Source organism: Mytilus galloprovincialis, chromosome 6, assembly GCF_965363235.1.
Source record: "Mytilus galloprovincialis chromosome 6, xbMytGall1.hap1.1, whole genome shotgun sequence".
Lineage (NCBI taxonomy): Eukaryota > Metazoa > Mollusca > Bivalvia > Mytilida > Mytilidae > Mytilus > Mytilus galloprovincialis.
This window is the reverse complement of record NC_134843.1, coordinates 14516616-14530709: the sequence shown is the minus strand read 5'-3', so window position 1 is coordinate 14530709 and position 14094 is coordinate 14516616. Positions and strand designations below refer to the sequence as shown.

Here is a 14094-nt window from a genome sequence, read left to right as displayed (position 1 = left end):
CCTCCCCTTTTAAACTCCTGGATCCGCATCCTACAACAAAGTCTTATAATATTTTTTTGTTCTATGTTTCTTATCTATAAAAGAAGTTGTGGTATGATTGCCAATGAGACAATTCTCCACAAGAGACCAAATGACATCGAAAATTACCAACGATACAACCTACAACAAAACAAAACATATGTTAGATGGAAAAAAATCCTGCTGGTGATATTAAAAAGTCTAGAAAAAAATTGTTTAAACTTAAATGATGTATTTTATTAAATTCAATGCTTGACAATAACCAGTCTCATAAGTACCGTGCATCTGGTTTCCTACGTACGTAATTATCATGGATATCTCCTTTAAAACAGAAGATGGCCGTCATGCCTCACGTTTTTTTTTGCTTCTATAATATTAACGACTTATCTACTAGGAAATTAACTCTATCACATAGTTGTGAATGTTACTGCCCGTTTGGTATCTTTGTTTTGTTACACGAATATGCTAGATATTGATAGTCAAAAACAACTCAATAAACACTTTTAAGTGTTGATATCTAAATGTATTCCATTGATTTCCTTTAACAATGTTTAGTTGAGTTACAATTATCTAGTAATATATTCAAAACGTGTCTTTACATTACAGGCTCAACTGGAGTAGGAACAGGTAATTTTAACTAGTAATTTTGCATCATGTCATACAACTATAGATGCTTAAAAAGCAAACTTTATTTTAACAACTTTCACAAGTGAAAAATATACGCAAACGTGTTAAACATGCGTCTCAAGTTACATACATGTTCATACATCAAGAATGTTGTAGCAAGTAGTAAGAAAATAAAATGCAGCAGCTCGATAGAAGTTTAAAGCATCATAAAATCTTCAAACAGTTTTGGTTAATTTATAACCTTAATGATATTGTGTTGTGACAAATTAAATTTATTGTCATCTTAATGAATAAACTCATCTTAGATACCAGGTTTAAATTTTTGTACGCCGGTCATGCGTTTTATCTACAAAGGACTCACCGATGATGTTGGAATCAAAACCATCAAAAAGGTCAAATAAAGTACGAAACTATTGAAGACCATCGAGAACTTGATATCCGAGAGGTGTTGCCGAATGAATGTAAGATAATCACTTCCCGTGTAGAACATCCTTCGTATTTCGAAAAATTCAACGTTTTGTAATTTTTTATAAATATGACTATAACTCATGTAAACACTATAGTGCTGACTACTGGGCTATAGTGAAAACATTGGAAAGACAATCTCCACCATCAGTGCTATCGATCATTATGAAATGGAAACATCCATAGCTCAAACACAGCAAACGAATGGAAAACAACTGTTCTAGTCCTGAATTGGTACAGACGTTTCATTATGTAAAAAATGATGGTTGAAACCTGGTTTTACATGTAGAATGTATATCTAGCTAAACCACTAGAATTCCATTATATTGGCGTGTGAGCAAAACAAGCAGACATAATAGGTAAAAGGTTTAAAATTGGGGCACAGCAGTCAGCATTGTTATATAATCTTAATCACTATAAAAACAAACAACTATTTCACCAAAGAAAAACAAAATGCATGAAAGTCATTCATAATAATTACTAAAATACATGTAATTAAATTTGGTATATGATAAAAAGATTAGATTATCTTAAAGCTTAACATGATCTGCTTATATAATATATAGATATAATAAGATGTGGTGTGAGTGCCAATGAGACAAGTCTTCATCCAAATAACAATTTATAAAAGTAAACCATTATAGGTCAATGTACGGCCTTCAACACGGAGCCTTGGCTCACACCGAACAAAAAGCTATAAAGGGCCCCAATATTACTAGTGTAAAACCATTCAAACGGGAAAACCAACGGTCTAATCTATATAAAACACGAGAAACGAGAAACACGTATAAATTACATAAACAAACGACAACTACTGTACATCAAATTCCTGTCTTAGGACAGTTATAAACATTTGCAGCGGGATTAAACATTTTAATGGTACCAAACCTTCTCCCTTTTTCTGAAACAATAGTATAACATCACAACATAGAAAAACACACGATAATATATCAATTGGCAGGCTTAACTCAATCAAAAAACGTAAATTAACACACTATGAACGAATAAATTTGATCTGCGATATAGATGGTTAGGATACTAGGACCTTCAAAATCTATCTAATTTATTAAATTAATCAACTGTTTCTGTCCCTCTTGTATCTTCCGCCTATCTTCACAAGATTAAACTAGATATAGTCAATTAGGAAAAACCTGACAACAAAATGACATTTCATGAACTGTATGCGTTCGAAGGGCTTTGCTTGATATTCCTTCATTAGGAACGCTGAAAGCCAAATATTTGAAAGACAAAGATCTAAATTAGATGGCGAGTTTCATGGTCGAAGAAACATCACAATAATAGCAGATACAATCTTAGATCAACTTAAACATTTATAAATTTTTAAACAGACAATCTAAGAAAGATATATAAAAAAAACATGTTGGTATTGAAGTACTGAGGCAGTGGTACCTCCGGGACTGATATACCGCCCGAAGCTGTATCGACCTACTGCGATAAAAATGACACGTTTTAAATCGTATGCGTCTGAAGAGCTTTTCCTAATCACATCGACCAGGAACGCTCAAAACCGAATATTTGATATCAAACGATTGAAAGAGCCGGAACCATTGAAGTTCTATATAATTAAAACAGACATGAAAATAAGGGCCGACACCAATTTAAGGTATCTTTGACTGTGGGAATTGAAACCTCACCGTCTTATCATGATTAGAGATGTGTGTTATAAATCATGTCAGTAACAGATACGGACTACTGAAATGAGTATAAATCCGAAAACAGTAACACCTTTTGAAATGCATTTTTTTATCTATTGCAGATCCTGTCTGCACGTCCTTTCCACCGGAATTAACAGCCAACCATTGGGTTTCTGAGACAAACATTGGGACACTTACATTTCAAATTAATACAGCAGGAGAAGGAGACGTAACTTTGAATGACCCAAATAATCCTCTGGTTAGGGATTTTACGTGTGTCAGTAGCACGGATAATGTTTATGTCTTTCGGTAAAATATTAAATGTTTTATTACTACATTAACATTCCGGATTCTTTGCAATTTATTTCTAAACTGTATGCATCAATCAGTCTGTCAACATGTGACAAAATTGAACATTTGATCCTAGCAGGGTTTAATATGGTGTATGGCAAAGAATTTGTATATTTGGAGCAAATAGTTTTCTTTCTTAAAAATTACCTTTTTGTTTAGTTTTTAGCTGATAGTTGTACTCGTGCACAATCTCAATGATAACTTTCTGAAAGAATGCATCACCAAATATACATTGTACCGTTAACTGCAATGTGATGCCATTTTTATGATTTAAATCTCGATATAAAAAGAGAAACCGGCTATATTTGTAAATTTTCAGTTACACAAGTGCACCTGACAGAGAAACTACTCAGACATTAGCGACTCGTATTCCTGACCTTATTTCTTTAGGTACCCGAAATGTTGGCTTTTTTTTAATAATTTAGCAATTGTCTTTGCCTCCCTTAAACATTAAGACTGGATTTTCATGAAGTTTTATGGATTCATGATAGAAGACACTTATCTTGTCTTGCTCCGTTTAGAGTTTATCGATTTTTTGCTTCGTATATTAAGAAAAAGGGCTTAGAGTTTGCGGGTATACAACTGTTACTTCTAACTGTATTCATAAACCGGATATTTATTAAAGAACAATATACATACATAAATATTCATTAAAAGTTAGTTAGATATTTATTTCAATAATTTTTTTAACATATAAATGTTTGTGTTATTTTCTTTAGTAGTGAAGTCGTTTCGAAGTCCCTTCCAGACGGAAGCGATGGGTGGTTTTATCTGTGTATGAGGATAAATAAAGTGACAGTCAATTCATTTTCTTTACAATTACTAACAGGTACAGTATAATAAATAACTTAATCACTATAAATAATATAAATGACATCTCTTGGTCTTTTTTCCTTTCTTTTTGTCAACTTGTTGGTTGGTAAATTTGACCTTTACAGCACGGCAAAGTTGAGCTTGTTGAACAGCCGTTTAAAAATTAGAAAGTGGATTTTTCTAAAGACAGTAATCGAAGAAATATTCTAGTGAACAATTAATCATATTTGTCAGATTTTTTAATTAAATATCCCATTTGTCTTACGTTATCGTAACTTATTTGTTAATCAACTTCTAAAACAAGAAGAAAAAAGTTCTGTCTTTTAATCATGTTAAAATACTGCTTTTTTATTTGAAGCTGTGCATTTTCCTTCAAGAAAATTATGACCTATGGTAAAAGTTCGATTATACTTTGCATATTACCACCAAAAGACATTTCATTCGGGTTTTAACCATCATCGTCAATATTTAATGTATAGAAATCAAGCAATATATTTTAGAATATAATCGGATCTGGAAAACTTTCGAACTGTTTTTCTGTATAGATGGCGGTGATGAAATGCTTACCTGACTATATTTGTTCATCACATGCATAACTATACAGCAATATTAGGAGCTATCCTTGTTACTACGAAAAATAAAGGATTTTAAAGAGGAATTTATTTCATGAGTTTGCATTTGTAACAATATTAACTAAAACCACCGTAAAACCCTATCAATAAAAGCAACAGTAGTATACTGCTGTTCGAAACTAATAAATCGATTGGGAAAAAAAATCTGGGTTATAAACTAAAACTGAGGGAAACGCATCAAACATAAGAGGATAAGAGGAGAACAACGACACAACAGAACCACAACATAAAATTATAACACACAGAGAAATGAACTACTGGTATAATATAACAATTGCCATTTCCTGACTAGGTACAGGACATTTTAAGAAAAAAATGGTGGGTTGAACCTGGTTTTGTGGCATGCCAAACCTCCGCTTTTATGGCAATGTTAAATATAACATTAAAATGACAATATTACATGCCAGTACTACAATACAAATAAATTGGAGAACATATAGGACAGAGAAACACACAAATAATAGCTAAAAAGGTACCAGGTTTAAAACCTTATACGCATGACGCGCGTTTCGTCCACACAAGATCAGCCAGTGACGCTCAGATGAAAAAAGTTCGAAAGTTCGAAAGCTAAAACAAGTACGAAACTAGAGAGCACTGAGAACCAAAAGTTCCCAAAAAGTTGTGCCTAATACGGTTAGGGTATCAAACGTTTATACAGTACAAACAAATACTTTTGAATTGTGTTAATATTTTTTATGTAAATATACAATTTAGGAATTCACAAAAGCATTCTGTAACACATCAAGTTTTTAAAAAGTGAAAAATCAATATATAAAACAAAATAAACATACTAAACCTGGTGTTGCAAATAGGTAGTCACACTAGACCCAGAACGCCAAGGCACATTTCATAGAGGACGCCGTTTACGTAGCGTGGAAAGAGCTTGTATTGATTCCAAAATTGATGTTTACAGATGTAAGTTCCTTTCCTCTATTACGAAGCCCAAGTTTAGCCAGCACAACCTCAACATGTGAATTCTGTCAATCCGGTACTTCGCAAGTTTTCATTCTTAGGAGATCAGGTATAAACCTTTTTGTTGTTTTAATTAATCAAAGTTTTATTGCACTTTTGCTGTTAACAATTTACCCAATCTACAGCCTCAATTAAGTATCCCTTAAATTAGTCATTGATATTTAGGGAAAAATATTCAATAAGTATATCTATAAAGTTAGTTGTATTTATTACATACATAATAGCAGTTCTACAGAGTACAATTTCATACCGGAATACGGTACGTTTCTTAACCTAAACTGCATTTGATTTATTTATTGAAGCTTCAATGAACCGTGAAATTGATGATGATCTTTGATACTGACAGCATGACTTTTCAGCCGACAGTAGAATTTCGAAATTTTTTGTTAGTTTACTCCGTATAATTGTGGAAAATCTTAAATGATTAGGTAAGACAGTTGTTTTTTCACACATTATAAAAAACAACATAAATTTTTCAGTAAATGGTTATTTGCGATCAAACCAAAGAACAAAAAAAGATCGAAAGTACACGTGGTATAATTAACGATACATGAATGCAATATCCAAGCATTGTAGTGTGTCAACTAATAACACTACTAATTCAGTGTAGCTATAATAAATATGATAAATTATATATATAAACATGACAAAAGAGTAGAACAGCGAATTTCATATGATGCATATCACCTGACCGGTCACCTGTCATGTGCAGTCATGAACTAACTAGGTCACAGCTTGAATTTGCTTCGCAATTATAGAAATTCGAAATATTCCAAAGTTTTAAGTATGATTCTCTTAATTTTTTTTCTCTAATTTTATTTATATTAATTATGTCCCTGATTTCATTTTGAAATATTTTAAAAATATCAATGACCTTGTCTTTCTTATCAGACATGTAATAGGCTTTGTAAATTGAAAAGTAAATTATAGTTAATAAATAGTTCGTATCAAAATAATCTTCATCTTCAATTTTATAGCCAGTGACTAAACTTTCAAGACTGAATATATGCTTATCAACTTTTAATAATGCTAGTAGATGGTTAACTTTGTGCCAATACTGAACATTGTATGAACAGGGAAAAAAATGTTGATAATCATCATGTTGTTTACAATGGAGGCACAAACTACTTGGTACTATTTTCCATTTATAAAGTAATTCATTACAGGCTAATATATACTGCATTGTTTTCCATTTAAACATTTTAAATTTGTTGTTTTCAAGGTAGTTAAAAATAAAGTTGAATGTGGATTTAAATTTTGTATACATTTTTTTATGCAGAATTCTTTCCCATATTAAAATTCCTGTTGGTTTATCATTTGTAAATTGACTTTGTAAGGATCTGTATAATTCTTTGTTGCTCGTGTCTGGTGAAATTTCATGTTTTAGTAGGATATTTAAGTTCACTGATTTCTTTATATTGACAACAGTTTTATAAGAGCTTTCTTGTTTTAAAATATTTTGCCAGTGCTTTGGTATGGCATTTTTAACTAAAGAAAATTCTCTAATCCAATCTTGTTTATTCTTTAATTTTTTTAGTACTGTTTTTGCTGAGATGTGTCCGTTTTCATCTGTTATATTATTAATGTACGAAATATTACTGCTAATCCCATTTTGAAAAAAAACAGACATTTTCCATTTTCTATGATAAGATTATTTCCCCATATAAGTTGTTTTCTAACTTCAAGAAAGTTTTTTGGAGTCATAGTTTGACCTCCTTTTACTTCTTCCTAAGTTTTGATTAATTGTTTATAGAATTCAGGCAAGGATTTATAATCTATTTTATTAAGTAAATTTACCTTTGTTAAATTCATTCTGAATAAAAGAAAATCTTTCCCAAATTTATTAAGATAAAATCTTGGAATAATTTTCCAGTTGTCGTTTTCGTTTTTTATTAGTTTTGAAACCCATCTAATTTACAAGGATTTTATATAGGAGTCTGAATCAATCATTTTTAATCCTCCATCAATATATGGTTTACATAATATAGAGCGTTTAATTCTATCTTTTTTTCCACTCCATATAAAATTATGTATTAAATTTTTGAACTTTTGTTTTATTTCATGTGTTATTATCATACATGATGCTGTGTATGTTAGGTTTGGTAAAATTAGGAACTTTACTACAGTATGTTTTCCTATTAATGTTAAGTTTCGTTTGTTCCATCCTTGAATCAATTTTTCACATTTATCTATTTGTTTCTCTGTGTTTGATTTTTGACATTCTTAATAATTGTATCCAAAATATATTCCTAGACTTTTAATATGGTCTTGTTTCCAGTTTATCTTTTCAAATTTATCTTTTGACTTTTTAAATTTGCCAAGCCATAAGCCTTCTGTTTTGTTTCTATTCAGTTTGAGCCCAGAAAGGCTTCCAAAAGTTTCAATTATATTAAGGGCAATACTTATATCTTTGTGTGTTTTTAAAAACAATTGAGTATCATCTACCAGTTGACATATTTTTAGTGAGCAAGATGTTACATCTAATTTAATTCCTTATTTTCTCTTAATTTAATTGTCATTATTTCAACACACAAGACAACAATTAACGAAGATAACGGACATCCTTGTTTAATCCAACGAAAAGTATTGAAGGGGGCAGACACCCATCCATTATTTAAAATACATCCTTTTATGTCTGTATACATAGTTTCAACCCATTTTATGAATTCTTTTTTAAAACCAATTTTTTTTAGTATATAATCCTTATGCAAATTTGTTTTTAAACACGTTTGATTTTGATTTTATTATTTGTAATTTTATTATATTATATTTATATGGTCGGATCTCACGACAATATAAATTAGGGGGGTCACATTCCAGCCGCACTTCGGTACCCATGTTTAACCAACAACTGAAGAAATCTTTCAACCCTTTTATATGTTGAATCGATGCTGTTGCTTGAACTGATGCTTCTGCTACGAAATAAAATTAAATTTTGCCAGACAGATGTAGAATGACAGAAATGATGACAACCTGATGCTCTAATTACACAGGCAACCTGTGGTGCTCCAGATAGCGGAAGGATCAATTAAAAAAGAAAGAAAGAGCACGTAAATTTCAGAGCCGAGCGTCGTGAAGGACGGTCGATCCGAACTGGCTTTTTTCTGATTTTGACCCCCAAATACCCCCAAGAGATTTTGAAAATAACACATAATAAACTTCGCTGGCCATTACCCCTTTGAGGTATAAAACAATATTCATGGATTTGATATGAAAGAAGAAAACGCGACACCCAATTTCAACTCTATTCATATAGTAATATATAGATGTGAAAAATCCCCTGATAGCTTAATTTCCATTATCTGTTTTCTCTTTATGATTCACTTATTCGAATTATAATGACATTACCAAAGTTATCTTAATCATGAAATGTTTTCTTTAATTGAATAAAGGTACATCTGAGCTAATTCCAACACCGGTTCCAGTTTGTGCACCATGCACGAAGACACAGGCAGAGTGTGATACATCCCCGACCACCCAAGCAGGTAATGTATGAAAAACTATCATAACTGATTAAGTAAGTACACAGTAGTTTAGCGATGTTGAAATCTCATAAATCGTAAAGCAAGACTATTCAAGATAACACAAAAAATTGTGAATATCACATGAACTCCAAAATAATTTAGACAGGAATCGTCAACAGGATAAACGTCTCCTTCTATAAATGAATCACTCGGCATGCGAATCTGCACTCAGTCAAATTGGCACATAGAATTACAGATCAGATTAATATAATTGTATTTAATGAAACTATATAAAGAAAAAGAAAACTTTTTGCCTTACATGATCTGGAATTTTCTATTTACAAGTTCTGTCTTTTTCAACTCAGAGTTTGTCACCACTGGTATCATCTTTTAAATAACATTTTTATAAGACTAGTTCTCTAGTCTACAGTTATTTGTTGATATAACACGAGGGAGTGAATTGGAGTTTACAGAAAAAATAATAATGGGCAAAACATAAAGAATAGAGAATAGTGAGGTCCTAAAATATAAAGAATTGGTGTTTACAGAACAGAGAATAATGTGCAAAACGTATAAAGAATAAATACAAATGGCCTGACAAATTAAAAAGATACAGAATTGAAGGAACCGACATCAAGACCCTGTTACATATTACACAACAGAAACCAAGTCTAATTTCTTATATAACAAACATTACATTATATACAGATGATACCAAATAGTACTAGGTAACAATTCTTGCAGTTACTTACAGCTAATTCTAAACCAATGACAACTAATGAAACAAATCATGCAGTAAAGGCTAAAATATCAATCAGTACAAATCCAACATCCATTAGATTTAGTGTAAAGCTAAAGATGTCTGATAATATTATTATATGTATTATAACATTAGCATGACTGAGATTGTGTATTAGTTTATATACTGAATTTTTTTACTACTAGTATTTAAGCAGTACAACTTTATGTTTATGTTTGTCTTCCCTGTGAAAAAGAATATGTGGTATGATTTGCAATGAGACAACTTTTCACAGGAGACCCAATGACACAGAAATAGGTCACCGTACGACTTTCTACAATGAACAAAACCCATACCATCATCGATGTGTACTTACCATGAACAATATGATTGATGGTACAAGTACAGCAGGATCTGCTCACCTTTAACCTGAGATCGTCCGTATTTTTTTCTGTATTGTTCGAATTGCTAATACTTTAGTTTTCAGTGTCATTAGTGATTTGGAGGTACAAGTGTTGGCATTTTCTTTGTCTTTTTGTTTTTTATCATGGTGTGGAGCAGGAAAATTAGTAACAAAATCGTGATTACATATTTTATATTGAAATTGATTCGGTAAACAATATAAACGATATTGATCAACTTATCTCGACATTGCGTCAACATCGTTAACCTTCTAAGAACGCTAGCATAGTGGTTACATAGACGATATCGTAATGTATACAATTAGGATACGACGTCGTGTTTTCATCGCGATGTGGGCGATATGACGATATAAAAACAAAGTAATTGACTCTGAAAACAATGTAAACAATGTTAATTTGTTGTTAAAACGAGTCCTTTCATTTCAGCTGTACCAACAGAACAAAGTATTCCCAACATTATCTCGCCAATAGCTACTATACCAGCAGAACAAAGTGTTCCCAACAATGTCTCGCCAATAGCTTCTAACTCGCAAGTTTCAGGTAAGAGCGTAGCAGCCGTACAAGATGTTTTAGGTATATTGAAACTCTTGTTTCTTTTAACATAAATTCGCCATTGTATAAATACATTGACTAATAGAAAAAGTTGAGAAGTCGTCATGAAAAACTTAAAGTGAAATGAACAATCAGTTGTTTTACAGCAACCAGGTACTTTAATGGAGTTTCAGACTTAGTATAAAATTTCCTGTATATCTTATTACCCGTATGCATCGATCATAAAGTTAAGCATTAAACGAAAGACCAGCAACATATAAAACTGGATAAAAAATATAAAACTGTTTCGCCCTCTAAACGTACGTACATGTTCTAATTGTCGAAACAATTGAAGCCAAGAAGCATTCGTTTTTTTTCTTCTAATATTCTTATTTTCCATTTTGCATGTTTTGTATTGACAGAGTTCATTGACGATTTTTTTTGTATTTTTTTAAAATCAAGAATTCAACTTAGTTACAATCAACACTTTTTTTCTAAAATTGTCATTGTCCGGGCCTTATATAGCTGGCTAAAAGATATGAGTTGTGGTCAATTTTTGAGAGCCGTACAGAGACCTATAGTTATTTACATCTACATTAATGTGACTCGGAAGGACAGGCATCTCATTAGATATCATACAATATCTATTACGATTTAATTTTTAAATGTAATTTCTAAATGAAAATCTCCAGTTATTTAATTGTAGACGTAGAATAGGGTGGCGACGGGCGTTCAGAAGCTCGACTCCGGTTGCCAACAGTTTTATTGCAATAACTTATAACGATTTAACCAATGATATTTAAATGTTATTATGTCGATAGCTATGACACAATGATGATCGATTTCGATATAGACAAAATTGTACCTATTGTCGATCCTGTGCAGTTAATTATTAGCCATTTAATAAAGGCTCTTAAAATTGTAACGTTCTGCTACTGATGACAAATTGATGACCAAGTTAAAATTCATTTTAGCCGTTATGGAACTATAGTCCTTGTTATATGGAAAATAGGCACATATTTTTGGACGGTCAAAAAAATCTGAAATCACCTTTCAAAATACAGAAAAGTTTAGTTTGCTGTCAATGAGTCATCTCATTAATTGTTTTTTGTTGTTGCTTTAGTTCATGTTCATTGTTTGTGTTTCGTAGACCCTGGGAATGCTTTTGTAGATGCGATTCAGGTATTGTTAGCCATTGTAGGCATTGAGGTACGTAGAAATATGTTTTAGCGACCTTAGTTGTAGATCCAATTGTCAAAATAGAAAAACCAAAAACATATCAGTTAGAAATTTAATATTTAAATCAGTAGAATTTAAATACAAACTCAATGTTGAATGGTTCAGTCAGAAAGCTTAACATATCGACAAAAGACAAAATGGTATCACGAATAGAAAAATGATAATATAAAAACAAAAACTTTACTTACAAATTCGAAAAATCGAAATGAAACGAACGACTCGACATGCTAGATGTTTTGTTTTTACAAATATCCAATTTTTATAGGAAAAAAATCGAATTATGATTATCCTTTTTTATTGAAAGTGTTGATATATGTTTGTTTTTTTAGACTGTTGTCAGTATCTTTTCATCATTGGAGCCAAATTAAGAACTAGTGTTACTTGATGGTACAACAGTTTAATATCAACAAATCAGAAACGCATATGCTGCCTACTACATTTGATCTGTTTTTAAAAATAAATCACTGACTCAGTGCTTTTGTTTTTATTATTTTTGTCATTCAATTTTAGGAAGATGGGACGCACGTGATATAAACATTTAAAAACAACACTTTATAAATGGTATGCGTTCGAAGCTTTCTGGATTTACCTTCATCATGAACGCTAAAAGAGTTGTTTATATTGACTCTTACAGTGCAACTGGCTTAATACGACAACTGAGTATTCTGACAACTTGTTTAATATCCTATAAAAAATGTCTGATCCAAAAAAATGTCTTTAACAATATTTGTTAAAAAAAAAACCCGTGTATATTCAGAAACCAGTCAATTCCGCCATCCGATACTGATTTCAAATCCCTACGTTGTTAAATCTAACTTATTAATTCTGTCTTATCTGATCCTTTGATCTGCTGATTAATAGTTATCAAAGGTACCAGGATTTACAATTTAATACGCCATACACACGTTACTTATACATATGACTCATCAGTGACGCTAAGAACAAAACAAGTTAGCCGAACAAGTACATTCTGGAAGAGCATTGAGGACCTTAAATGCCAAAAAGGTTTTGCCAAATACGACTAAGGCAATTTATGGCTTGGATTAGAAAATCTTTAGAATTCCAAAAAAATTATACTTTTGTCGATTTTGTAATAAATTGTAAATCATTACAATAAAGACACAAGTCCAAAAATAAGTGGTGCAACATCGTAATTCGCTTATTTGACGATTTTAGGAATTTCCATAGCGAACAAAAAAATATTCTAGTATAAAAAAGTATTATAGTATCAGAGCACGTCCAGTTGGCAGGATTGAAATATTGTTTTTGTTTGTTGTTATTAAAAAGGCCTTAAAGAGTTTGACCTTAAATATTCACATTCTGCCAATTAAGTAAGGTGTGTGGTTTTTTTTTGTTTTAAGTTTATGAGAAAAAGTGGTATACATCATAGAAAAGTCAAAACTTTGAACAAATGCAGAATCAAAGTAAAAACAACCAGTAACTTACTCAAAGACATATACATTGTCGGTGTTTGCATTGCAGTTAAGGCATACATAGATTTCCCCGTGTCTACGAAAGACACACCCGATAGTGTAAAGATTCCATAATTAAACATTTTCGAGCTGGTGACAACAACCCAAGCGGCATGCTCCGTTGTTATTCCACTAGTAAGATAAACAAACAACATCTGTCTTGGAACTATCATCCTCTTTATTATTATTGAGATATTAAGTACTTTCTTGTACCAGTCTAAATCAACATAATAAACAAGATGAATTTAGTTTCAATGTCAGCGGCGTCAGTGTTTATTTTCACTTCTTATGAAAAAAGGTAAGAGTTTTTTTCCAAAATTGCTTTAATAAACAAACTTGGAATCTTAAAATGACCAACAACTGACTGTTATAACAATTTATCGGCTTTGATAAATATTCAACTAATATTCAATGTTTGATCCTGTATGTAATACAATTTGTCTTGTCAGTTACAAAGCTTCTGGCCAGGTGACGACAATTAACAATAAAACCATGTTGAGAGCTGCAAGAACAGAGGTTTTCATAATCAAATGTGAAACAAATCATTTGAATCTTTATTGTCAAGCTACGACAAAAGACATTGAATTAAAAGATAACTATTTAAAATAGTCATTTACTCTGCACTATGCATATATTACATATTAATCATATAACAAAATACATTTTTACATAAAACTTATAATATGCATTATTA

At 31.3% G+C, this 14094-nt stretch overlaps 1 protein-coding gene across 1 annotated transcript; it reads left to right on the top strand.

Annotated features, from left to right (window-relative positions):
- Nucleotides 1-627: 627 nt before the first annotated feature.
- Nucleotides 628-12401, top strand: LOC143077998 (uncharacterized). Its single transcript, XM_076253031.1, has 8 exons — nucleotides 628-645; nucleotides 2888-3074; nucleotides 3836-3945; nucleotides 5475-5582; nucleotides 8926-9018; nucleotides 10585-10698; nucleotides 11840-11898; nucleotides 12258-12401. The coding sequence occupies exons 3-8, from the start codon at nucleotides 3894-3896 to the stop codon at nucleotides 12294-12296; spliced, it is 465 nt and encodes a 154-aa protein (XP_076109146.1). The 5' UTR covers nucleotides 628-645; nucleotides 2888-3074; nucleotides 3836-3893; the 3' UTR covers nucleotides 12297-12401.
- Nucleotides 12402-14094: the final 1693 nt, after the last annotated feature.